Source organism: Neofelis nebulosa, chromosome 12, assembly GCF_028018385.1.
Source record: "Neofelis nebulosa isolate mNeoNeb1 chromosome 12, mNeoNeb1.pri, whole genome shotgun sequence".
NCBI lineage: Eukaryota > Metazoa > Chordata > Mammalia > Carnivora > Felidae > Neofelis > Neofelis nebulosa.
In genome coordinates, this window is record NC_080793.1 from 4,341,416 (window position 1) to 4,368,398 (window position 26,983).

Sequence of the window (26,983 nt, forward strand, 5' to 3'; positions counted from 1 at the left end):
AACAAAGATAGGAGAAGCAGAGAGAACAAAAGACATTACATTTAGGGGGGAGATTGCTTAAAACCATGGAGGCCAGAAAACAGTGGAACCAGAATTTTAATGTGCTGGGGAGCTGGGGAGAAGAAGCAGAAAATTTTCTCCCTTGCTATATCCTGTGAAAATCTTCTCCAAAGATGGGAGTGGGGAAAAAAAAGAAAAAAAAAAAACCAAAAGAACCATACATATGAACCACTTTAAAAAAGAAAAAAAAAAAGAATTAAATACATTTATCAGGCAAACACAAGCTGAGCAAATTGGTCACCCTCAGGGCTGCACCAGGGTCGTTGCTAAAGGAGCCATGGGCACGGGGGCAGGGAATGCTTCCTGGATGTGCAGGAAGGGACACCAGCACTGCGCACTGAAGGTTTGTGACCCTCCAGACTCCTGTGCCCAAGCCCCGAGAAGATACAGCAGGGACCTCCCGCCCTCCCGCCGTTCACCCACACGGAGGCCGCCCGCAAGCCCAGGAATGAAACCCATCCTGTGGGCACCTCCGCCGTGCACTTCCCAGACCCCTGAACCCACTCCCCAGATTGCCAGAGCCAAGATGAGCCACGGTTTCAAAGTACCGTGTGCCGGGCTGATCGCCTGTGTAGAAGGAAAATCTATGGCAAGGGGCCTGAGGGCCGGGGGGGCAGAGACAGAGTGGAACCTCAGCTACCTTTTCCATCCCTTAAAAGCTTCTGTACTTTATAAACTTTTAAATATTTTCCACTTTAAATATTTATCACTTCTTTTTTTTTTTTTTTTTTAAATTTTTTTTTTTAATGTTTTTTATTTATTTTTGGGACAGAGAGAGACAGAGCATGAACGGGGGAGGGGCAGAGAGAGAGGGAGACACAGAATCGGAAACAGGCTCCAGGCTCCGAGCCATCAGCCCAGAGCCTGACGCGGGGCTCGAACTCACGGACCGCGAGATCGTGACCTGGCTGAAGTCGGACGCTTAACCGACTGCGCCACCCAGGCGCCCCAATATTTATCACTTCTGAGCAACATGGTTTGTTTTTCTGTCAACCCTTGCTTTATTTGGATCCCTTGTTCATTTACATTTCATGTAATTAGTGCTGTACTGGGTGTAAATCGATGATCTTAATTGCTTTTCATTTTCCCAGCCTAGTCCATCTTAGGTTTCTGTCTCCTGTTTTGGGTTATTTAAAAAAAGTTCTAGTTTTCCCCTGTTTGTTAGCTGAATCATACACCTTCTTATTATTCTTCAGGTGGTTACTCCTGCCTCGTCTCAGAACCTCGGGACTTGGTACTTTGTACCTGGTGTCCGCCCGCCCCTTGCCCTCCAGCTCTCCAGTCCTTGCAGCTTCTTGGATCTTCCTTCCACCCCCCACTCACCACCACCCCCCCCCCCCCGCCCTTTAGCATTTCCTTTAGTGCTGATCTGGCGGTGATGCGTTATTTCCCGTTTTTGCCTGAAAACATCTGACTTTTCATTTCTTTAAAAATTTTTTTAAAATTTTTAAAAATGTTTTTACTTATTTTTGAGACAGAGAGAGACAGAGCATGAGCAGGGGAGAGGCAGAGAGAGAGGGAGACACGGAATCTGAGGCAGGCTCCGGGCTCTGAGCTGTCAGCACAGAGCCTGACGTGGGTTCGAACTCACAGAGTGTGGTATCATGACCTGAGCTGAAGTCGGACGCTCAACCGATTGAGCCACCCAGGTGCCCCTCTTTAATAAAAACTTTAATGTTAATTTATTTGTGAGACAAAGAGTGTGAGCGGGGGAGGAACAGAGAGAGAAGGAGACACAGAATCGGAAGCAGGCTCCAGGCTCCGAGCTGTCAGCACAGAGCCCAACACGGGGCTCGAACTCACGAACTGTGAGATCATGACCTGAGCCGAAGTCGGGAGCTTAACCGACAGAACCCCCCAGGCGCCCCTGTACTTTTCATTTAAAGGGCATTTTCATGGAGTTGTGGATTCTAGGTTGGTAGCTGCAGTCTTCCCGCCCCTCTGCAGCCCTCCCACTTTCCCGTCCGCATCCGGAATTCTTCTTGAAGCCTTACTACTGCCCCTTTTAAGGTACCTTCTCTTTCTGCTCCTTTTAAAGTGATGTCTTTTTCTTTGGCTGCTTCAAAGCCTTCTCTTTGCCTTTGATTTTCAGCAGTTTTACTCTTACTTTGAGGAGGGTCATTCATTTGCTCATCCTGTTCCGTCTCTCGCTTTGCTCTCGGCAGGGCTCCGAGTTACGAGGTCTCTCGCTTTGCTCTCGGCAGGGCTCCGAGTTACGAGTTTGTCGCTGCCGAAATCCTGCAATCAGAACTTCGTTTGCAAACTCACCAGGTCCTACGTAGCTGACGTCGCCGAGGACATACGGTGTCCCACGCCACACCGAAGCTCTGATTGCTTCCTCTTACGTTCCTCGTACCTTTTTCTGGAATAAACCAAAGGCACACTGAATGGATTCTGCCGTACTTGCTACCGGCGTTTCTTTAACACCCACGGCTCTTTCCTCCTCCTCTGCTCGTGCCTGGGCATCACTTACCGCTGCTGGGGATGGTGCTGGGCCTGAGGAGGTTTCTAGACTTTGCTACAAACCATGTGAACCTGACAAAGTATGCACACGATATACAAACAATTCTTTTATTTATTTATTTTGAATAAAAAAGTGGCCAAGATAATACTGCGGCTCTGCATACAAAACACCACATGTTCGAGGTCGTTCCACATTTACAAAACTGCCGTTATGTACAGCACCGGATATTCACAGCAACTTTACTAGAAGCATACGAGCAACTGAGGGGCGTCCAAAGTGGGGAAAAAGCTAAAAACCAACCATCTTTCATTAACTGCAAAACCAGCCAACCAGCTGACCGGTAAAGGAAACGAGTACCTGTTAGGTTTTCCTTCTTCAGCAGTGACTAAAGAAAGACTGCCCCGCAGGGCTGTATGCCGACAACACACCCTCCACAACCTCCTCTTTGTTTTTTCTCCGCTCTTCTCCACTTCAAACTTGTCCCGGCAACCTTTGCCCTAGTATTAAATCAAAGCTCAGGACACTGGGATATGATCTTCAGGAAAAGGCGGCCAACGAGTGCTGATGATACGGCGTGGCCTGGTTCAACCCAGGAAGCCCAGTTCGAACCCAAGCGGGACTGTGGCCCTCTTCGGGTTGGCAGTCTTTGCAGTTTTGAACGCGCTGGAAAAAGGGAACCATGCTCCGTCTTGAAGGTGGCAGGAAGTGACTCATCCTACGCATCAGGAGCACCTACTCCGTGCAAGGCACTTGACATTAGGTGCTGCAGGAACTACAAGATGAAGCAGACGGTCCCTGCCCTTGAGGAGCTTACAATCTAATCATGAACACTATGTACATATATACAGTGCAGAGAAGCAACTAATGTTTCTGGATGCGGGGTATTCCAGGCCAAAGGTGTTCCTGTTCTTAAAGTTTCCTTTAAATGCCAAAAGTCGAAACCACACCACCCAACCAGATGGTAAGCACTGAGAAACTCTCTCTATATAACCTGAAGATTTTAGATGCCTGTTCTTTTCATTAAAAAAAAAAAAAAAAAGTCCTATGTGAACATACATATAATTCAAAGCTGAGCACGAAGATTAGCACAGGCATTGGGTAAACATAAACTATGTATCACTATACACAACGCACTAATTTTTCTATGCGGTCTTGTTTCTGTATAAACAGGTTTGATATTCATGTTCCTTTCGTAAAGTACAAATCTGAGTCAAAGTCCTGAAGAAGCCCTCATAACCCATTTTTGCTTTTAATTTTGCATTAGCACCCAGACCAAAGCGCGTGACACCCCAGCAGTCTGGTCGCCAAACGTAAAACCGATAAAGCACGAAAAAGTGTCTCGTGGCCATTTTGCCACCTCTTCCGGGGTCCAGCCTGACCACCTTACGGGATCTTTCTGCGAGAGTAAGGGGATGTCGTGAAGGCTAGGGAAGCAGATTTTTCCCATGGAAACGGACAAGATTTAGAGTGCCGAACTTTAAATGAACCTCCCCGGCCCAGTTACGGCAGCTCACCTGGACGGGCTCCGCCTGTACCGCGTCGGGAGGCGGGCATCATCTTGCCGCCTTTTCAGCTCCCGCCCAGCCTGGAACGAATGGCACCGCCGTGTCGGCCATCTGAACAATCCTGCCCTGAATAAACTCATTCACCGACTGGGACCTCAGGTTGTGTATTAAGACCCGCCCCCCCCCCCCCCCCCCGCCCCGAGTATAATTATAACTCAAAAAAAAAAGCAAGGTAAGAAAAGCTGAGTCACCTAATCAGATAAAGACACTGGGGGAGAAGCAGTCATATTCTAAAAGGAATAACTTCTTTATAGCATATTTTTTTTAACAGCCATTCGCCCCTTAAACTGATTGGTTTCCACAGCAAGTTTTCAGAAGCAGCCCTGCTCTAACACACAGTACATTTGCAGAGGGAGGCCGCAGCCTGCCTGCCAGACTCAGCCTGGCTAGAAGGCTTGATACTGATCTACAGCAGCACCTGGGAAACGAGTGCCCAGTCGCCTGAAAAACCCCGCTGTTTCATCAGGACAGTGACGCTATAGTATTTCAGACCATTGGAAACAACTCTGTATTTTGCAAATTTGACTTGATTCCGCTTAAGGACAGTCAGGTTTCACATGCTCTGTAATCACTTAAAAAGTTTTTTTTAACGTTTTTTATTTTGAGAGAGAGAGAGGAAGAGACAGCGGGGAAGGGAAAGAGAGGGAGACAGAATCCCAAGCAGGCTCCGCGCTGTTGGTACAGGGCCCGATGTGGGGCTCGATCCTATGAACCGTCAGATCATGGCCTGAGCGGAAATCAGAGAGCCGGACACTAAACCGACTGAGCCACCCAGGCGCCCCGTGATCACTTTAAATAGCAGGTATCATCTTAGCATATGTGAAGATCGTAACTCCCCAAACCTTTCTTAGCCTCAAGAAAGAGCGGTTTGAAGTTTAATAACTATCAGACCTGAGACACACGCCTACTCCTCTCGAAGCTGTGCATGCTTCCACTAAGGACTAACATGAAAACAAGTCACCGCAGTTAGATCTTTTAGAGGCACCCGTAAAACCGACAACCTTGAGGGACGAGGTTAGATTCTTGAGACACGCCGGAGCCTCACCAAACTGTGCAACTCCACGGACACACTTGGGAGCGTGTGAGCAGAAAGGTGTGTTCGTGATTGATCACGGGAGCCACGCGGACGCCCTCAAGGGTCCACGAGGGGCTAACATTAAGACATTCATTCATTTCTCTGCCTATTGGCTGTTTTCGCCACCCAATCTCTTTAAAAAAAAAAAAAGGGCAGAATAGATCTTTCCCTTGGAAAAACATAGGCCGGCTGACTTCTCATACAACCCATTCAGCTTGGCGTCACCAGAAGTTCTGCTTGTCAGGACAATGCTGGCTTGGGGACGGGGGTGGGTAGAGTAAGGAGCTAACATTTAGCAGACTCTACCCCAAAGCCCAGCCAGGAGCTGCTGAGCACTCTGCCATGGAAATAACCAAGAGTTTCGAAGAAAACCAGATACGGTTTACCAAGCTAACAACTAACACTGTTACCCTTAGAAAGAAGTCACCGTGTGATGCCGTCTCTTCTGGGAAGGGAGACCTACCGTGTGATTTAATTTGTACAGATTTTACCACTGATCTGTCGTTCTTTCAAGCATGAAATCTGCTAGCTCTGGACGTGTCCTAAAGCTGAGAAAACCAGAGGAAGGGAAATCAAGAGGAAGGACAGGCAAGAGAGAGGAATCAGGAACAAGAAGGCTCTGGACCTGGACCGGTGGCGTGAATTCCTGCGGTAAAGTCACTAAACTCGGAAGCGGTTTGACTGTTGCAAGCGGAGCAGGTGTTCCATAAAACTCCCCGTGACAAGCACCAATAACCACCAACTTCTTCTGCTTCTTAGCTGATAGTGTTGTAGTTACAACAGAATACATTTCAATATTCCATTACTACCCTTTAACATTCCATTCACCTGATTAACCCACGACACTCGCTAACAGGTCCAACCCGCACGTTTCAACATTAACATTCCCAAAAACTTCTTAGAGAGAGGCAGAAAAATGTCACACTCAACCACACGCTTCGCCAGTGGTTCTGATAAGTCCTGACACTGAAAAATAATTGGTAGTTCTGGCAGATATAATAGTAGGCAGAGGCTGCGTGAAGTCTGGGTGGTGGACACATGAGGATTTCAGAATGAATCTCGAGCATAACAAGCTATCAATTTCTTATCTAGAGTAATGGGGACAAATTAACCCCGGGCGGAAAGAGCGCGATCCAGGTGTGGCTATCAGACTCCCGAATGCAACGTGTTGTAGCTGAAAAGGCCTAACTGCACACAGTCTTTGCCCCCGTGCTCCCAAGCAGTGCAACACCGTGGCCTCTACCGTTTCTGCCACTTCTGAAACGGTTGTTACAGTGACAGCCGAGAGAAACTCAAAATCCACTAACCAGATCAGGCAGATGTGAGGAAGCACGGAGGGCATGACAAGTTTAAGCCGCGAGAGACAATGAGCCGGAAGATTCCAGGGGTCACCCCTGTGTTCCCAAGGTCCCACTGACCGGCGCTCTGTCATCAGGTGCTCTCTTTGTGAAGTCGGAAGCGGACTGCGTTTGTGATGCTGCCACGAGCTCACACCAGCCTCCGTGGCTGAGGGGGTGGGCGTGGAAGAGGGGGAGACCGCCCAGCTCCACGCAGAAACGCGGGCCGAGCAGGGGTCGGGTGGGCTTCAGAATCTGAAGAATGCCCCCAGGCCTACTTGCGCGCAGAGACAAGCCAGGTTCTAGCCCAACAGTTGCCATGCTTATTCCTACATAGACACACAAAATAATTTGGGAGACCCTTCTAGTTAACTCCCAAGAGTTAAATTCCCCCCAAATGTACAACTGTTTTAAATGAAAACTTAATGTAAGTTTTAAAAGGCAGCAGCACAGAAGTCCCCAATCGGAACAAATTGAACACTGACCCTGGTTGGAACCAAAAATATGCGAAACTAAGCATCCCAGGATTATGAAAACTGCAATAATTCCTTGACATGATCTCAATTTTTACCCTCCTATTTGCTGTCATGTCAAACAGCTACAGGCACAAACGACCACAGCCACACCGCCTTCTGAGCTGTGTCACCCACCCATGACCTTAATGCCGCCTGATTCTTTCCTGAAAATCAACTTAACATGCCGGACGCTGGCATCTGGATCAACACTATTCTTGAAGTCACCAAGAGGAGAAAGATAAGCAGAAGACTCCAGAAAATACAGATTTGAACACAGGAGACAAAGCTAGAACAGGAAACAAAAGACATTTCAAAGCAGACTGGAAGCGTCTCTGGAGGGCTCTTGGCTCTCAACATGCGAGCGGAGGGGCAAGAATGCAGTGGTGTGGGGGGCGTCCGGGGGCATCTCGTCCAAACAGCAAGTGTTTCTGAAGCGAGGACAAGAGGTCTTTCTCTGAGCAATCACAAGAAAGGCAGGAATAAATGTCAGAATAAAGGCCAGACAGCATGTGACAGAAGTGACAATTTCACATTTTGTATTTCCTATCCAACTTCCCAGAAATACGCACCATTTCGAGCTGTGGGCATCGCAGTCCTGTTGATTAGCACCAATCCCTAGGACACTTATTCTGTAAACTGGCAACACTGTGATTCCTGAATGTCCATCTTTAGTTTTAAATTTTAAGGCCAATTAATGTCTAACATCTCCTCTTAACAGCCCAGAGGAAAATACCAGTATTACAAATACCAAGGACCTTTATACCGAGAAGAAATTCCCAGGCTCCCGTCAACTGAGCCGCACACACCTGTGGCACCAGAGCACGTCTGGGCTGCCCACTGCTTTCTGGAAGTTTCCTGGAAGTCTTTAGGTGGACTGCACGTTCTCATACTGGATATCAATGAAATGTCTGGACATGTCAACATTAAAAACACTCCAAGTTTTAAGGAGAAAATATTCTTTTTCTTCTATGTACAAAAATCTCACGTAGGCTGTGACAGTCAGTCTGAAGCAGGGAGGTGTCACGGGTGAACGGGAATACCAGATGTCCTTTACATATTAAGGACAAAGGGAGCTAACATGGGAGCTCACTAAAAATAAGTCACAATTATTAACTTAGGAGAATCACCTGATCTTTTGACACATTAAAGCCAACTTTAGTCTTGGCTTCAACCTCTTAAAAATCCAGTTCTATGAGAATGGTTTCAATATGCACGAGGAACAGGAATCCTCGGGATACAGATCTGTGGCTGTTTGTTCGGAACAAAGCATCAGGACCCTGTGCTGTTTCCGACACTTTTAACGTGTGCCGGAATACCGCGTACCATGCACCACACGCTTAGGCTCTCTGGAGCAGCAGCTCGGCACCAAGGCAAGCGTTAAGCCCAACTTGGTCCAGCGAGGCCCTTACCCCAACTCTCTAGAAGAGATGGTTCTGTTCCCAGAGATGATAGGGCATTCTTGTTGTTCAAACTGCTTCAGTCAAAACACTTGAAAAGTAAGTGTTCCTCACTGGGTGAGGAGGCGGGGGGCTAATGTTCATCTCAGAATGACTTAAAATCTCTGCATTCAGTTGTTTTAAAGAAATCCCTTAGTCCCCGCAGACAGAGACCGTGCTTCAGAAATGAGTTCCCAGGGCCCTATCTACACTCCTGGAGAGAACCTCGCCACCCGAAGGCCGGGATCAGCCAGCGCGTCCTACGTCTTCAAGCCAGAGGGCATTTTCTGTAACAGAGTACGTGCCCTTCCCATCTTCCCACCGCTGACGTTCAGAAGACGGGAGAATCGCAGAAAGGGCAAGGGCTTTGCAGTAACCTCTTAATCCAGTCAGGATCTGCAAAGGAAGACAAGTGGCATTGAGTGTCGGCTTCGGAGCGGGTGGGCTGAGGCCTGGCCGGACAGCGTGAACGCACAAGAGGCCTGGTCCTGGCTCTGCGTCCTCAGAGCACCTCGCGCCAACATCCTACACCAGCTGGACTAGATCTGTGCCTCCCAAAGCTAAGTGTGCGATGAAATTTTCATCCCTCTATGATGGAACAGGAAGAGAAGGGTAATGAATGAATGATTCATACAGCTAAACTTACTCAGTTCAAGGACGGGACTATACTTTGTTCTGGGAACATAGCCTTAGTACACTGTTAATGCTAAATTTTTTTAATGTTTATTTATCTTTGAGAGAGAGAGAGAGAAAGAGCGCACAAGCGAGGGAGGGGCAGAGAGAGAGGGAGACACAGAATCTGAAGCAGGTTCCAGGCTCCGAGCTATCAGTCAGCACAGAGACCGATGCGGGGCTTGAACTCACGAACCTCAAGATCATGACCTGAGCTGAAGTCGGACACTTAAATGACTGAGCCACCCAGATGCCCCTAAGATATCCTTTTATAAAATTACAGTAATGGTATTTTTTTTTAATGTATTACTTGGAAAAAAGCATGACCACACTGGCTCAACACCGTCTCCCCCTTTAAAAACTCCCCTAATCTGTAAGTGCTTTATTGTACGACTGCTCTCCAGACCCACAGATTCTCATTCTTCCTCAAGCTGTATGTAGCTCAACTCAAGGTCAATTTGGCAGGTGTATTTGTTTCTCTGATTTGTCTCAATCTTTTCCTGATTTCCTGTCTAAACATACCAATTCTCAACTGCAGTGAGTGTTTAAAGTTCCCTCTAATTTGTCTCAAAATAACGCAGTAAGAGGAGGAAAGCGAATGGGGGACTACAGATGAAAGAACAAAAAGCCACGAGCTGGGGTGCCTGGGGGGCTCAGTCGGTTAAGCGTCCCACCCTTGATTTGGGTTCAGGTCATGATCTCCCAGTCTGTGAGATCGAGCCCCGCATCGGGCTCTGTGCTGACAGTGTGGAGCCTTGCTTGGGATCCTCCCTCTCTGCACCTCCCTCGCTCACACTTTCTCTGTCTCAAAATAAATAAGCATCAAAAAAAAAAAAAAAAAAAAGGCACAAGCTGACAATTTCTGAATGATGGCTACATGAGGATTTATTATACTCTCTACTTTTGTATGTGGCTACATTTTCCATAGTTGTTCCATAGTAACAACTTAAAAAGAACACAAGCTGCCAGCACACCAACTTCTCAGAATGAGACGTTAGCCAGTTCGGAGTAAAAATCGAGAAAAAGGGCATAGTTTTGTGGAGAATGTTTTGTTTTAGTTCATCGAGACCACAAATTTCCCCCAAACATGTAGATAATGATATACGCTTATGTCTAGTTAGCCTTTTTGGTTAGAGTGCGATGTGACGTGAATGAGCTTTGGGTCATGAATCTGACGTTCGTGTGACTATTTAAGTCACTAATTCCTTGCCCGCTTCTATGATCTTACTTCCAACTCATCATCTCAGAAATGTGGGCTTTGTCACTGGGCCCATCAGGAAAGAGAATACAGGCTAACCAGGAAAATCCCGTCATGGCTTTTAGAAGAATGAGTCCAAGCACATACCGAACATTCTGGCTTGGCAATGCTGTCTTCGTATACCTCATCATTTGTAGAATCTCCCCCCAAATATAATCTACACGTGCCACCTGACACAAGCTCTGACATTTTTCTGAATGAATAATTTGTTTGCAGGAACGGAACAGCAAAGTGCAGCCCTACTCGCACACCAACATGCAGTAACTATGTCCTTCCACATGACATATTCCGGTTATCATTTTTTCACTAGTTGTGGTTTCATGAGAATACTGCAAAGAGCAGAATGAGCCTGCTGACGGTCCCTAGTGGCCTCAGATGCTGCAGGGTGGGGCCCGACCCGAGCTGAGTCAGTGCCACCCTCCCAAGGCTCGGCAAGCACTCACCTTCTGGAGCCGGGTGGCGGGCGATGCTGTCATGGAGCAAACACCTTCTGTAGATCAGACTCTGGCAGGACTGGTAGGTTAAGAAGCACCTGAGAGAATACAGACTGGATCGTCAGGAGCAACTCGCCACACAGTTCCCGTAAAACCATCCGCTAACCAAGTAAAGCACGTAAACGGTGCTCACGCGCACGGCAACAAGGTAGCCCTCTGCACACCTGCGCTGCCCCACCCTTAGTGAGGGTCCCCGCTCAGGGGCAGGTTGCCGAGCCAAGACATACAAAGCTTCCAGTCCGGTCGCTGCCACTTCTTGTTGGCCATTTGCGTCACCGGGAAAGAGTTTACTCTGTCCATACCTGTCCATATTTTGAATTTCTGACATGTTAAAAAAGACGATCAGGTATCATATGGCAAATTATTCTTGTATGTGATTTTGAAGATTAGATCTAAGCACTGTGTTTAAGGACGTGACAGTACAATGGGGAAAACCTGAAAGGTACAGAAGACAAAGTTAATGGTGCAGACAGATGGGACGTGAAGAGACGTCCCCAGGTTCGGCCCTGTCCTGTGACCACTCGCTAAACACCCATCAGGACCAGGCTACAAAGGGCAGGCGGAATGGGTACCTACCAAGGACCAGGCATTGTTCTAGGAACAGCTGTGGACACAAAATTCCCCGTCCTCATGGAGCTTTGTATCCCGGACGAGAGGGAGAAGCAAACAGTAAACATCTATGAAGAGGCGGTGACTGCTAGGGAGGACAACAAGGCAAGGAAGAGCGACAGGCAAACCAGGAGGCAGGGGACGCCAGCAGGGGTCACGGTTCCAGGTAGCGTGGCCAGGAAAAAGGCCTAACCGAGAAAGGAATGCCTGAGGAAGCCACGCGGACACCGGTCAGAAGAGCATTGCCAGGCAGTGGCAGTGCAGACATCCCGGAGGAGGAGGGGTGCCTTGTGTACCTGAGGAGCACTGAGGCCAGTGGGCTGGAGCGAAGCAAGCGAGGCGGAGAAGCACAGGAGAGGAGGTCAGAGAGGGGATGGGGGCCAGGCTGTGCAGTCTTGGTCACTAAAGGGGTTTTGGTGTTTACTCATCCCAAATGGGCAGCCTCTGGAGAGTTCTGAGCGGAGAGAGGGGTGACATGAATGGATGAAGTCTCAGTAGGGTCACAATCATGGCCACACTGACGACAGACCGGAGGGCATGGGAGGAGGCGGGGACACCTGCTGGGAGATAACTATGTCACCCTGGCAAGGGAGGATGGTGTCTTCACCAGGACTGGGGAGGCGGAGGCAGTGAGAACAGGCTGGATGCAAACTGGAAACGCCTGTTAAACGTCCAAACACAGACACTGCACAGGTGGTCGGACACGAAAGTCTGGCTTTCGGGGGAGAGATTCAGGCTAAAGCTCTCTCCGTTTAAGTCACCCGCGGACAGGTGGTGTGTGACCGCCAGGGGAAGTGCTGACAAAGGAGAAGCAGGTCCAGGATGGATCTCCAGGGGACGAAGCAGAATCAGCAAAGACAGTAAGAACGAAGCGTCAGAGGCCGGAAGGAAACCAGGGAGGATGGTGTCCAGGAAGCCGGGAGACGCGGGCGCTTCAAGGAGCAAGCCGGGGAGTGACGCCCGGTGTCGAACGCGGCTCACGGGTCTGTCGGATTTGAGCACGCCAAGATGCCCTCTTCCAGTGAGAGCAGGAAGACTTCCACCTTTCAGCATAAAGTCAGACCCAAACGAGTGCACGACCTCTTTTATATTCCACTAACTTTAACAGATACTACTTTTGTAATACTTCACAATTTTAATGCTCCTTCAAAGGAAAACCGTATCGCCAAAATAAAGAAAGCCCTCTGTATGTCAGGCGGTAAAAACATGGTCTTTAGAGAGCATCTGGCCTTAGGAAGACCGATGAAAAAAGTCTATGCCTGGTTTTTTGGTAGTGGCTTTTCTCCAACCGAGTGGCAGGGGCGACATGTTTTAGACCCACACTTTACCGCGCTCAGTGCGGCACAAACCTGGAAGAGGTGCACAAAGCAGGGGCTGGCTTACAATGGCTTACCGGAGCCAGATGTGGCCATTGGAGCAGACTGCCTGTTTGCGATCTGTGAATGGCAAGATCTCTTTACACAAACTACAGTGCTCAGGGAAGGTCTGTTTGTTCATCTTCTTTGAGATGTGTCCAATCAGCACCTAATGAGACAAAGCAGTCGGCAATGTTTAGTGGGGTGAGTGTAAGACTTGTCAAAGAAAAAGCCTACTGACCCAGTGGAGGAAGGAAAACATATGCCGTATGGACGGGAGATCGGCATTTCCACGCAGGCCGCTCATGGTGTCTGAACGTGACAAAGCCAGGCCTTCTCCACGTGCTGACTAGCTGAGTAAACTAAATTCATTGAGGGACCCTCTGCTAACAGGGTGAACGCTAGCCACTAAAGAGAAAACTGTTCCGAAAATCAAAATCTTACCACTTGCCTTGTTTTAGCAGCTTCTGAAACCAGGAATTCAGAGTTCTGTTAGAAGACAAAGTATTTAGCTATTCTTTATAATGACTTAAGAAGGGAAAGCATAAAGTCTACGGGTGAAGTATTCTGTGAAATGCTAACTTTGTAAGATTGTACAAACGTCCGTTCTTTAAGACAGGCTTACAACGTATAAGCAGGATTAAAAAATAATCATTTCCCTTTCTGATAGCCCCAAGACCCATGACCAATCTGATCTAGCAGCCTGCCATCTGTGAACCACTGGGCCCCCCTGCAGAGGGGCGGTGGGCCCCCCGTGGAGAGGTTGACAGCACAGGCTCTAGAGCTGGTCCCTATTTCGGCTTTTCTCTGCTTCGTTAGGATCACAGCACAGGAAAAATCAAAGTCTAAAAAAAGGTATCTACTTCATTACTTTGTTGAAAAAACCCCTTCAGTGGCTACATCTTTTGCAGGCATGGATACAACGAGCCTTTAGAACTTCCTCGTCTTACTAGGAGATAAGGTCCTTCCGGCTTTTTAATCCATTTACACTTAAGTTCTGGCAGAAGAACTCACATTCAGCCACTCACTAAAACTGGCTCACTGAAGTTCTGAAGGGTATCTTAACAGCTCCAAAGGGTGTCTGACCTACTCAGTACGTAGTTTACAAATCTAAAGCCCGTTACCTTTTGGCTTTCTAGGTTTTTCAGCCTTAAGAATTCTAATTTATGGTCCCTTATGCAGGCGACAACCACCCCTCCCTTCTTTTCTTTTCCGGACAGGTCAAACACGCTGACAGTGGTATGACAAAACGTACTCCGGACTCCTTCAGGAGAGACGCACTCCAGTTGTACACAAGGAAGAAGTGCTTCCACGTTTGTTCCCACTAGCCTTGATTGTGCAAGCCCAACTGTATTAGTGTAACTCCTACATTCCCAGTGGGGGAGATACTGTTCCTTCCAAGGGGCAAATACTTATTCTTGGGAGGACAAGAATTCTTACCCTTTTTATCATAAAGCACATTGATGTATATAATCTGTATCACAAACATACGCACAATGTAGCTGTAGTATTAGTAGGGTACAGGCAAGAACAATTAGGGGGAAAAATACCTAAAAATGCCGGGGGTGGCGGGTGGCAGTGATAGTCTTAACTCCACCAACATATCAGGCTGAGGATCTCAGAAACAATTTGTAATTACTAGATCAATGCGCTAGGTTTGAAAGGTTCGTTTCATGTATATAGTGGGATTTTTTTAAAGACATGAAATGTAGTGTTTAATTTTTTTTAATGCTTATTTACTCTTGAGAGAGAGAGAGAGACAGAGCATGAACGGGGGAGGGGCAGAGAGAGAGGGAGACACAGAATCGGAAGCAGGCTCCAGGCTCCGAGCCGTCCGCACAGAGCCCGACGCGGGGCTCGAACTCACGGACCGCGAGATCGTGACCTGAGCCGAAGTCGGACGCTCAACCGACTGAGCCCCCCGGGTGTCCTGAAATGCAGCGTTTCTAATCAAACTCAGTTTTACCGATAACAGAGGTGCTATCTTCCCTCCTTTCCCCTGGCTCTGTTGGAAACACGTGACTATGCCAGTAGCTTCCTGTGCTCATCGCCCACCTGGACAATTACCTAAACTATGACCACCAACTTCCACCACGTACTTCCCCAAATGTTTTGTTAATCTTTCACCGACTCTTGTAACACTCCTGCTAGGTCCACAAAACTTCCTCGCAATTCGCAATTGGGAGCACAATGGAATACTTTTTAAGAGCGGACTTTCGGAGATGAAAAATCAGTTACATGAACAGTACATTGTAACTACTCTTGAGATTTTACTGTAGGTATCCTAGGCGTAATAATTTCAGGGTGGATATGCACACTTTCCAACAAGAAAATGCAGCAAGTAATTTGTGAGTGGTTTAACATTAGGCATGAAGATACCTGAATTTACTACCTTCGATTTTATTTTATTTAAGTTTATTTATTTATTTCGAGAGAAACCGTGCACGCAAGGGGCGCAGAGGGAGAGAGAAGATCCCAGGCAGGCTCCGTGCTGATGCGGGGTGTGAACTCACTAACCGTGAGATCATGACCTGAGCTGACATCAAGAGTCAGGTGCTTAACCGACTGAGCCACCTGGGTGCCCCTACTGCCTTCAATTTTAAGACTCTGGGCAGTGAGAAGAAGTGTCGGTCTAAAGAGTAAAAAGGAGCACGGGCTTTTGTAGTTCTGAATACGTTCGTATAAAGTATATTCCTTGAAACACAAGTTCTTCAGGATTTTAGCAGCTATTACTTCACAAAGAAAGGTTCCCTGATGTCAGGGTAACAATGAAGTACACAAAGTCAAAGGGTTTCTTCTCTGCAGGAATTCCCAGAACCATCAAAAGGATAAGGTACACTGGGAGCCTCTAAGTGGAGGACAGAATGTAACCCTATCGTTCTATCAGGGAACTTGAATTCTGTGGAATACGTTTCGGATAAGGCTCTAAGATGCTTCTAAACCAACATACAGATTAAGCCCAGTTTTTGTAAAAGTAAACATTATGAGCAATAATTTGCTTACTTGACATGCGCTTCTTGACTACATCAAAAGGCCTCGTCAAGTCTTCCCAAATGTGCGCAGTCCCTGTGTGGCCACCGCCGCCCCGTCTCCCAACCCCAGAACCTTCTGCAAACAGGGAGGGAAGCAAGCAGGGTGTCACATTTGCCCTGCTGTCACTGCCCAGTCACATACGACTCGCTAAACGAAGCCTCCTCCGGCTCATCCACAGCCGGGGGATCTCAGCCCGCAAACCTTGCTTATCCATCAGGCTGCGGTGGGAGGAAGCATCGAAATGTTTTTTGTATGATTTGCAAATGTCCTCTGCATTAATCCACGTTTCCTATTTATTCTCCTGCACCTCACGCCAATCAACTCCTTACAAAATACCGAAGTCAAAGTTGGGTTAGGAATTGGTTTAGACCACTTCTCCCTCATGCAGAAAGTAGACCTCTTACCGTTCTCGTGCTTCCGCTAGAAACACCTACCCGTGCCGTGCGGTCATCGTACTCCTCGTCAGACATCAGAAAGTTGCAGAGGCCCCTGGTGGGGATGCTCGTGTTCTCTGTGATCCAGGTGTGCAGGTACACTTCTCCTAAGACCCGCTTCATGTGCTCCCTGGTCAAGTGCATTTCCACACCTTCGATCTTCCCTTGGATCTCCAGGAGCTTCTCTTCCATCGGCTCCCGGCCCCCGGCGTCTCCAGGGGTCAGCGAGTCGTCGATGGGGTCCTCGGGATCGCCCTCTCTGCTCCTCTCCTGAAGGCCCTGCCTACTGGCCTGTCTGGAAGTGCCTTCCTCTTGTTCCTCCTCGGCATTGCCCATCCCAGGGGAGTCAACGAGTAAGATTTTGGAGTCCTCGTGGGACGGTTTCCATAATGCTTCTGAAGGGGTTTTCTGCATCGACTGATACAAAATCCTCAAGAGGAACAGTTTGAAACGCCAAAAATACGTGGCCCCACTGCTTTCGATCTTTTTTTCCAAAGCTTCTTGTAAAAACTGCGGGATGTGTTTATCTTTTAAAATCTTCCAGCGAACCAGATCTATTAAATCAACCTGCTTGAAGAGATTCTGAACGGAAGACTCCAGGAGCTGAGCAGCTGCCTCTTCAAAGGTTTTGAGAGTTACGAACTGGACCTGGTAGTTTTTGTTAACGGGGTGGAGGCCGTTGACCATGCCCTCGGTCGTAATGACGGCCAGGTACGCGCCGCAGGGGCTCACCGCTATCCCGTGCGTCCTCACGGAGCCAAACACATCCGAGAGTTTAATTAGCTGGTGTTCAAACTTTAACGCCACATCTGTGAAAATGGGAATCAGCTGCCTCACCTTCCCGTCACTGGAACACGTGTACACCGTCCCGTTCTGCTTGTCCGCAGTCATGGAGACGATCGGCAGCGAGTGAAGGCCTGTGACGTGGGAATTGTGAACATTGAGGCCTGCTTTGGAGATCAGAAGAAGACACCAAAACACGTAGGATCCTCTTGCTGCCACCACCAAGCTACAACTACACTTCTGGTAAGGGTGATAGAGCGGGACACATTTAATGCTGTGCACTGGCAACTGGTCCATCTCTTTCCACAAGACAACAGGCTGCCTTAGAGTGAAATAGCCTTTAACTGCTTTGAGATTGACGGGCAGGATTTTTACGGGTCCAAAAGCGCTCCCCACGATAAGGCCGCTCATTTTCCGATTATTGTGCTCATATTCCCACCAAAACAAAACACTAGGAGAGTTGATTCCGGACTCGATCGTGTTGCACGATGAGATGGATTCCTTCCCTATGAAGGGCAGCTGAAACTGCCACACGGCAATGTCACCGTTCTCGAAGAGGACCGCCAGGAGCACGCTGCCTACGTCCCGGCACTCGTTGTTATGCTTGACCTGCTGAGTGGTGCAGATGCCCGACCACTCCATCCTGACCGGAGTCTGCATGCTGTGTCTCCTCTGAAACTCTGCGAAGTCCCCGAGATTCCCTTCCGGAGCCTCATTTTTAGAGAGCCTGTAACTGGTCTCGTAGAGACGTTCTCCATAAATCTCTGTCAGATCGACCAGCTGGACCCACTGGAGTCTGTTGAGGTTAGCCTGGATGGTCAGGCGATTGTCCATGGTCAGTGCCGCCAAGAGGCACCTGCCATTTGCATCACAGCCCATGGGGGACCAGCTAGTATATTTGAATCCCCTCATCGGCGGCAAAGCCTTCCCCTCAGGGTTGAACACCCTATCCAACATGAAAGTCTGACTGACTGTGGGGTCTTTCGAGGTGGCAAACTTCTCCTTACACTCAGCAACTTCTGCTTTAGAGCCAACCTGAAAGTAAGAGATATAAAAACTATCAGATAAATATTTCACTCTAAGAGGAATATATTTACATTACTTAGGGTACTGAGTGATTCATCGGCGTCGACTAGGTCACGTTCGCATATACAGAATTTTGTATCAATTCTCTTAATTTTGAAAGACATACGTTTAAAAGATCAAGTGCGTGTCTGAAAGTGAGTACTTACTCAAGAAATAAAGATTTTTGTTTTAAGAGTCAGAATAAATGTTGCCATGATTCATAGCCTGGCTCCCACATTCTTTTTAGAACTGCCATAAATAACGGCCATAACAGCAACGTACTTGATCTTTAAAGCATTTAGAGCACGCAGCTGAACTACTCACAAAACCATAAACACGTTACATATTCGTGAAAACACATACCCATATACATCTTTGATACAATTGGATATTTGGGTTTTTACAATTTTTTTGTGATACAAACGCCAGCTTTAGGTTCTATCTAAAATTTCATCCAGAAACTATGCCGAAAGCCAACTCCAACTGCTACATCCACTGTTTCTATAGAATAATGTCCACTCTGGTTAGACTACTTGCCACTCCTTGAATATTCCGTCCTCTGCCTCCCTTGGCCCCTTCTCTGGAATGCTGTTTTCCTATCTAAATCCCATCCATCCCACCAGATCTAATTCTCTCTCTGAAGCCTTCTGAGATCATTCTGGCTTTCACCCATCACTCCCTTCTCCGAGTTTGTGACATATATCAGTGGTGCTATTTATTTAGTGCTTAGCTGTTTGACTACAAGTTCTTAACAGAGATTTTAAAGGGACATTAAAGACAAAGGAAGAGATAAATGACCAAAAGAGAGTGGTTCAGAGCCAGGAAGGCTAGAACAAAACAAAGCAGGAGTCAACTGAACTGTGCTTTCTGTGGATATGTGAGGCAGGAAGAGGAAAGGACTTGACCCCACTGTCTTCAGGGAAATGGATCCAGAGAAAGAAAGAAGAATCTTTCAGATTTAGTGACAATCTCCTTTTACCTAGAGGCTGATCTTCAAATTGGAAAGGGTAGTTATTAGATGATTACAAAGGAATTAAAGCCTAAGACATACATAGACCTAATAAAAGTCACTTTAAATGAGTTTAAGTCCCCAAACCCAGAGGAATTACACTCCAGGACACAGGAAAAACTTGGAAGATGTTGCACTCCAAACCACTAACTAGTCCTCGGTCAAGTTTGAACTGGGAACGTGTCAGAAAACCAGAGTGCAATTAACAGTTTTAAAGTATCCCCTAAACAGTAAATGGGTAACAATCGCAGACCATTCAGTCTGCTGGGGAATAAAATTCTTCAATTACTAACAAATAAAAGGTTTGTGTAGACAGAAGGGATCATTAGAAACCAGCACTGGAGAACCAGAAAAATCTAATCTTATTTTCTGTCGAAACTGCTACATGACACAATAAATAAGCATAGAAAGGTAGATACCACGTTGTCCACCAAATGAATTAGACGACTAACTTCCTAAAGTGTGTTACGAACAACACCACCCCCTAAACTGTCCCTTGAAGTACGGCTGTGTGGCCAAGTCCTGGGAACGCTGTTTGCTACACAGCATCTCACTCTGAAGAGTCTCAGGAGCATGTTAGATGCCTTGGCCAAGGAGCTACTGAGAGCCTTACCTAGACTTTTTGTTTTGTTTTTAAAAATTTTTTTTTAATGTTTATTTATTTTTGAGACAGAGAGAGAGAGAGAGAGAGAGAAAGAGACAGACAGACAGAGCTCGAGAGGGGAAGGGCCAGAGAGAGAGGGAGACACAGAATCTGTAGCAGGCTCCAGGCTCCGAGCTGTCAGCACAGAGCCCGATGCGGGGCTGGAACCCATGAACCACGAGATCATGACCTGAGCTGAAGTCAGACGCTTAACCGACTGAGCCACCTGGGCACCCCATTGTTTTATTTTTTTTTAAACAACAGAACTTTTTTTGGGTGATGTCCTCCTTTATTATCCTAAAGAATACTCTGGAATCATGATTTAGAAAGGCATTTAAGGTAGCCTCTTGGACACATTTACGAACATGCTGGAGAAATGCAGACTGGAAACTCCAATTAAACGGAAGTGTAGCTGGCTAGCCTGTTGATAAAATAATGCTAGCCAGAGCCCAGAGCTTTGTATGGGTAAATAAAATTTGAAATATGGCAGAATGAAGCACAACATAATGATTGAAAAATCTGTGCTATGAGGCCAAGACTACCTGGGTTCAAATCCTGGCTCTATCACATAGCTTTGTGACCTTGCACAAATTGCTTAAAACTTCTGGCCCTAATTTTCTCATTTATAAACAGAGAACAATAATACGAGTCTCACAGAGTTAGGAAGTACAAATAAAGATGTAAAGCGCCTTTTTTTTTTTTTTTTTTTTTTTTTTTTGGTGATCAAGAGTCTCTACTGACTGGGGCAACGGGCGGCACAGTTAATCCTGACTCATGATCTCACAGTTGTGGGTATGGAATCTCTGTAAGATTCTCTCCCTCCCTCTCTCTGAATCAGTCAATCAAAAGAATCTGTACTGACTGAGCCAATCAGGTGCCCATAAAGCATCTACTAACCAATGCTCAATAAATGTTAGCTATGATGACGACAAATACTCTCTCAGGATTAAGTGTTAGTGAGACCTAATAAAAGGATGCAAAATGCAGATATAAAGTCGTCCACCAAATGAAGGGAAGAGATAAAGTCATTCACAAACCTTGTAATACTGTAAGCGAAGCAATAACTGTTAGAGTAGGTAGATTTGCTACAAATAAAAGCCACTGAAGAACTAAAAGTAAGCTTAGCAGCAGAGGATGGAATCAAAGCACCTCTTGGTCCCACTCACTGTAGGAAGAACTCTTGAGAGGAGAGAGAGCAGCTTGGTTCTCAACCAATGGAGAAAGCCCGTGCGGTTTCGTGTATGCGTTTGAATGAGTACGCTGTCCCTCCGAGGAAGTCTCCAACTCACAACACCAGCCATCAAATGAAAACAGCAGCCAGATGCTCAAGGAACACACACCACAGAGAGGAGCCCAGCTCCCGGGGGACCACACCCAGCCAATCATTTAATTATATACCATCCTGTTCCCAGCTGGCCACTATTACTGCTAATAGCTAATTCCTTTGTAAGTACCTAATGAATAGAAATTCACTTGAAGTTACTCAACAGGAGGCTTCTTGAAGGCAAGAATAGGATCCCAAAGACAGCCAATAGTTACTTAATGTGGAGTTAATACTTTCTCATACTTGTAATGATTCATACAGAATAAAATTAGTTATACAAACATTAGAATTTGCAATTGTATCCAACTAGATGATGATTCACTAACTCAGCAGTCTAATGGGAAGAGAAATTGCAAATCGTTCTTTTTGTAAAGTTTATCTTGAGAGACCGAGAAAGCAAGAGTGGGGGAAGGGGGGGAGGGGGAGGGGGAGGGGGAGAATCCCAAGCAAGCTCCACGCTGTCAGCACAGAGCCTGACAGGAGGTTCAAACCTATGAAACTGCAAGATCGTGAAAACCAAGGGTCGGACGCTTAACCAACTGATCCACCCAGGCAGCCCGCAAATTATTCTTAAATCCCAGTTCTATTTTTTCAGATCATTCACTTCTAGCATTTTCCTTTATATCATACAACCTCGGTGCCCAGGACAGTAACTTGCAAATAGCAGGTAGTATTTGTACTATTATGTAACTGCATACGTTCCTGAAAGAAATTCATAATCTAAATAAAGGGTCATAGAGCAAAAGGTCCAGAGTGGCTCAGGATCTAGCCTTGCAGCAGTGCCATACCTTAAACTGATCCAGGCTGCAGACTGGCCCACCTTTTGAATCAGAGCAAAGGCAAGCTGGACAGCACTGAGCAATTTAAATTTTTTTTTAATGTTTATTTTTGAGACAGAGAGACAGAGCATGACTGGGGGAGAGTCAGAGAGAGGGAGACACAGAATCCAAAGCAGGCTCCGGGCTCTGAGCTGTCAGCACAGAGCCCGACGTGGGGCTTGAACTCACGGACCGTGAGATCATGACCTGAGCCGAAGTCGGCTGCTGAACCGACTGAGCCACCCAGGCGCCCCAGCACTGAGCAATTTAAATCCTTAGGCACTGCCAATGGGTAGAGCCATCAAAGTACTGATACCATCAGAATTAGAATTAGAATCCTACCATCATACCCCAGGGATTTACCCTACAGAAGCCTCTTTCAGAATTTCAGGGACAACTCAGCATTCATTCACCAAATGGTCGTAGTCTAATAAGACTGCTGACGGATGGTTTGTGTGATGTGCATTCCAAAGAACAGCACAGGAGGAGAAGACGCCACTAATTAACTTTGGACAACCCATCAATTACAAGAGGAACACAAAAGATTTGCTCTTACTTGTTAGACAGTTGTGCAACCAACGAGAGTCTAATTTTTATCAGAATGTTCTGGATATCTTCATGTCCATAGCTACAGCATTAATCCAGACCTGTATTCCTTCATACCTGTATGACTGCATTTATTACTTTAAGTACAGCATGTCGGGACCTGTACTAAGTGATTGTACGTGTGTGTGTGCATATATGTGTATCCACATATACATATGTACATAGATGTATTTAATTTAATCTGCCAAAAAATCTAAACAACACAGGTTTTAGCAACCCCCTTGTTGAGAGTGTCCTATCTTGCTATTTTGTACCAAAGCCCAATCTCTTCACCTCTATTTTATACTGACCCCAACAATAATTTTCTGCATTCTGGGCCCACCAGATTCATATTCCTGAACCATCCCAGGTCAGTCCATGTTTATGAAACCGTTACAGCCCTTCAGGCTTCTTAGAGTGAAGCCAACTTCTTCAGACCGTCAAACTTCCCTAATGGGCTTCACCTCAATTTCCCTCCCTAGGAGAGCTCGGTCGACCCACCATTACTTACACAAACAATTAAGTACATGCACGACTTAATTATGTGTGTAACACGGACAGCTCATTCTGTTGTTTGGAGGCCCCTCTCCCATGTTCCTCTTTTGAACCAAATCCTACGTTCTTTCAGGACTGCTTCAGACTCACCAGCAGATAACACTCCCTGACGTACATGCCTCCCTATTTCTTCCAGTCTTTAAATTCTCTCTGCTAAAGTATTCAATCTGTGTCACGCTGGACACACACACTTAAGGTTTTCTCTAGTTCATGTGCACATGAACATCCTTAGAAACAGTAGGGATGTACCTTTTAAAGCCCCTTTCTTCTGCCTCCCTCCCTGTTTCTCAATTTCACAGTAGTACCAGGGTCTACCTGATTTGTTTACACTCGAACTAATTTGTTCGTATCTTCTCCAAGATCTTACAGGGTTTAGTCATCCCAGTTTACCAATGATCTAACTCGATGACATGTTGTTTGCTTAAAACTTTCAAGTACGCTAAAAAAAAAAAAAAAAAAAAAAGGGGTGTGGGCTCCCTGCACCCTACCCACAGTGACTGATTCATATTTAAAATTGGTGGTGCAGGGGCGCCTGGGTGGCTCAGTCGGTTAAGCATCCGACTTCGGCTCAGGTCATGATCTCGCAGTCTGTGAGCTCGAGCCCCGCATCGGGCTCCGTGCTGACAGCTCGGAGCCCAGAGCCTGCTTCGGATTCTGTGTCTCCCTCTTTCTCTCTGCCCCTCCCCTGCTCATGCTCTGTCTCTCTGTCTCAAGAATAAATAAAACATTAAAAAAGTGTTTTTAATTGGTGGTGCAGAGAAAGCTTCCAAACCCTGTATGCGAAAGTCACATAAATACATTCTCTGGGCATAGACACAGATCTTTACAGTGCGTATCACTCTCTGTAATTACAGTAGTTCCTGTTCACAACTTGCCAAAGAACGTAAGCTCCATGAAGGCAGGGACCTTGTTTTGTACACAGCTTTATTTCCAGAACCTAGATAGCACTAGGCCAATACATGGTGCTATTCAAACATCTGCTCAATGAGGGAATACACGTTTTATAGACCACATCTAGGCATAAAGATCTATAAAGGAAACAGGGCAAGTTTTTGTACTTGAAACCACTAATGAACGATAAGACTTCCTATTTGGGGAATAAAAAACAAAAACAAAAACAAAAACAAATTGGAAAACAGTGATCTCCCAACAGTAAAACTAGGAACCCGAAAGTTCTGCAGGCAAACTTAGTTGGTATGAAGCTGAAAGCACTAAATCTACAGAGACCTTGAAGTTTAAGAACTGCATTTACTTCCAGAGGCTTTTCATGCTACATCCCAAAGATGTTCAGCTACAAAAAAAACCGAAAGTGCTCAGCGGCTCAAGGTGAGAAGGACCATCCATATAAAAAGTCGGCTAAGACAGCCGAGACCCTGAAAAGGACCAAATTTTCTTCAGAGCTGAAGAGGCACCAGAGGAGGGCACGTCACCGTAAACAAAGCGAGCGGAGGGCCTCGGGGGAGTCGATTCCAGACAATGGGAGCAACTGTGGAGGCAAGGTCTGGGGTTGGGTCAAAGGGGGTGGAGTCTCAGAAAGCACCAGAGAGTAATCTGCGCCAGCAGTGGGGCAGACGCAGGGCCGCAGGCAGGACCTGGCTCGGAGGAGAGCTCCCGGGATACGAGAGTGTGTGTCGGAAGGGGGTGGGCGATCTGGAAAGCCGGGAGCAAACGGCCGCGAGGTTTTTTGTTTGTTTTCCAAAAAACGGAGACCCCAGCCACTCTGGACGCGACGAGGGGAATCCCCGGAATAGGCGCAGGCCGAGATTCCCCCAGGGACCCGTAACGCGGCCGCGGGAGCGCGGCAGGAGGAGACCCCGGGGCTGGGGCCCAGGGGGTGACTTACTTTGAGGAGGCAGCTGTTGAGAGGAGCGGGCACCGAGGTGCGGTGGATAACCAGGTCCTGGCCCGGGTTGTGCACGTCGCAGATGAGCTCCAGCACAGCGATGCTGCGGGCCGTGGACACGGACACGCGGTGGTCCTCGGACCAGGCCAGCGGCTCCAAGCCGCTCACCGCATACTGCAGCTTCACGGCCGGCTCCCGCCGAGTCACCAGGAAGCGGAACGCGGCACTGGGCCCGGGGGCCGCGTCTGCAGCCGGCTCCTTCCCGCCCGCCTCGCCGCCCCCCTCGCCCTCCTCCTCCTCGGGCGGCGCAGGCCCGTCGGCCGCGAGCCCCACCCGGGCCTTGTCAGCCGAGCTCATCTCCCCTCAAGTGCAGAGGCCGGATCCCGGGGCGCGCCAACCTCGCGCCGCCGTCCCGTTGCCGCCTCTTGCGCCGCCGCCGCCGCCGCCGCCGGCCCCCAGCGCCCTCCGCAGCGGCTTTCTCCCCTCAGGCCCAGAGCGCCGCCGAGCCAGGAAGGACCCCGCCGTTGCTAGGCGACCCAGCCCTGCCAGGTGGCCAAGGCGCTGCCTGTCTGGAAAGCGCGCCTCCTCGGCGGGCCGGACCGAGAAGCGCCCTGACTCGGCCGCAGTGGCCGAAGGGCAGGGAGCCTCGAGGGCAGCCGAGCCCCAGGCCCCTGTGGAGGCCTCCTGCACCACTGAAGTGCTGAGGGAGCGGTAGCGCGGCGGCAAACGAAGGAAACGTTGGCAAGATGGCACACGGCCTCTGGTCTCTCAGAGACGCTCAAAGAACTTCACAAGCGCGAACGCCAGAGTGTTCGGTGGCATCGCCCGCCACGGGCCGAGCCGCGAGGGACTCCCCGCGCAGCGGCCGCCGCGGCACCCGGAAGGAACGCGGCCGCAGGAGCCGGCGGGGCAGCTGCGCGGGGTCCTCGCGCGCCGCCCACGTGGGCCCGGGCCGAGCCCGGTTCTCCCGGTCCCGCCGCGCCCGGCCGTGCCCGCGCCTCGCCGCGCGCCATGGCCGCCGCCGGCGGGCTGCTCCTCCGCGCTGCCGAGTCCCCGGCCGCCGCCGCCCCCGAGGCGCTCTCGGGACCCCGCCGGGCCCAGGCGAGGCGGGTGAGTTCTGCCCCGGCTTCGGAGCCGTCCGCACCTGAGGCCCGGCCCGCCGCACCTCGCGAGCGGCCGCCTCGCCGCTGGGTAGGGTTTGGAACTGCCGCCGGAGTCCGGGGCGGTGGTTGGGAAGCGGGTTATCTGGCAGATTCTGGAGGAGTCGCACAGGGGCACGTGTCTGAGACCGAACATCACCCCGCGGGGATGTCCCAGGAGGGAGCGGCGCGGGCGTGGAGGGACGCCCGCAGGCTCTCGGGCTGCGGGTGGCAGGGGTGAGCGGCGGATCCCGTCGCCCCCCCCCCCTCCAAGTTAGGACCTGACACCCGGGCGAGTGCCCGCCCGGCCTCTTGCCAGCCTCGCCTCTTTGTAACTTGTCTCAGCCACCGTTGCCTCAACCAGGGGTCGTTTGTTGCAGGAACGAGGACTGGAGACTAGAGATTTTCTTCATGAACTTGCAAAAGTGGCCTAGATTCTCATCCACGGGCAGTGGGGAGAGAGAATAACGGAGCATCAGTGTACTCCGCTCACTAGGGAGGGGAAAGGTGCCTTCAATTTCAACCAAGCCAGAGCTGGAAACTGGTTTCTGGGTCGGTTGACTTCTCTCCTGGAAAGGAGGAGGGCTGCAGGGCAGAAAGTCCCTTGTAGAGTCGGAAGTTACAGGACCTTGGGCCAAGGAAGGTGTGTGTTTTCTCCAAAAAGCAACAGGTGATTCCGTTGACGGATTGGTTGCTGAAGGTCAGTTCATCCAACGTGTTGAAGCTGAAATTCCTCGAGTTGGTATTAGGGTTTCTCTTTGGTGATTTTTCAGTGATAATCAAGCTTTAGGATTTAGACGTTTGGGAATTGGAGTTTTCAGCTAGCCAGTGGGGTAGCCACTTTTCTGGGAGGAGGAAGGGGAAATACCGAAGAGCCCCTGGGACCCTGGGGTCTGGGTAGGACAGACCTGA

General features: G+C 48.5%; 2 protein-coding genes and 1 long non-coding RNA gene across 12 annotated transcripts in view; 2 read left to right on the forward strand and 1 right to left on the reverse strand.

The window, feature by feature from the left end:
- Positions 1–1,019: 1,019 nt before the first annotated feature.
- On the forward strand, positions 1,020–2,669 carry LOC131491153 (uncharacterized). Its single transcript, XR_009251333.1, has 2 exons — positions 1,020–2,202; positions 2,242–2,669. It is a non-coding gene; the product is annotated as an uncharacterized LOC131491153 (long non-coding RNA).
- Positions 2,618–25,638, reverse strand: GTF3C4 (general transcription factor IIIC subunit 4). 5 transcript variants are annotated; one of them, XR_009251331.1, is made up of 6 exons: positions 24,933–25,638; positions 16,308–18,125; positions 12,879–13,009; positions 10,826–10,914; positions 7,823–8,848; positions 2,618–4,109 (listed from the first exon to the last, which is right to left on the reverse strand). XR_009251331.1 is itself a non-coding variant. In XM_058693710.1 (5 exons), exons 1-5 carry the CDS (start codon positions 25,287–25,289, stop codon positions 4,078–4,080), a joined length of 2,427 nt encoding a protein of 808 aa, XP_058549693.1. In that variant the 5' UTR covers positions 25,290–25,638; the 3' UTR covers positions 2,618–4,077. The 5 variants fall into 5 exon arrangements, 4 of the variants coding, with proteins under 4 accessions (XP_058549693.1, XP_058549692.1, XP_058549695.1 ...); XM_058693710.1 differs by lacking the exon at positions 7,823–8,848; XM_058693709.1 differs by having other exon boundaries at positions 2,618–8,848.
- Positions 25,638–26,983, forward strand: part of DDX31 (DEAD-box helicase 31) — a 72,700-nt gene continuing 71,354 nt past the window's right edge. For 3 of the 6 annotated variants that reach the window (XR_009251332.1, XM_058693716.1, XM_058693717.1), the window contains exon 1: positions 25,853–26,123. Coding sequence is in view for 5 of the 6 variants with exons in the window: in XM_058693716.1 (XP_058549699.1) it covers positions 25,944–26,123 (180 nt within the window). In the remaining variant the exon portion in view is untranslated. Of the gene's footprint in view, positions 26,124–26,983 lie in introns of all 6 variants that reach the window. The other 3 variants (XM_058693715.1, XM_058693714.1, XM_058693713.1) reach the window with 3 other exon arrangements.

Bases quoted from the DNA above. Each gene is read 5' to 3' on its own strand.
- GTF3C4 (XM_058693709.1), bottom strand. From the start codon at position 25,289: ATGAGCTCGGCTGACAAGGCCCGGGTGGGGCTCGCGGCCGACGGGCCT. The intron at 13,010-16,307 runs GTAGGTGTTTCT...TTGTCTCATTAG, and splicing joins ACGATGACCGCACGGCACGG to GTGCTGATTGGACACATCTC. The intron at 10,915-12,878 runs GTAAGCCATTGT...GTATTCTCTCAG, and splicing joins AATGGCCACATCTGGCTCCG to GTGCTTCTTAACCTACCAGT.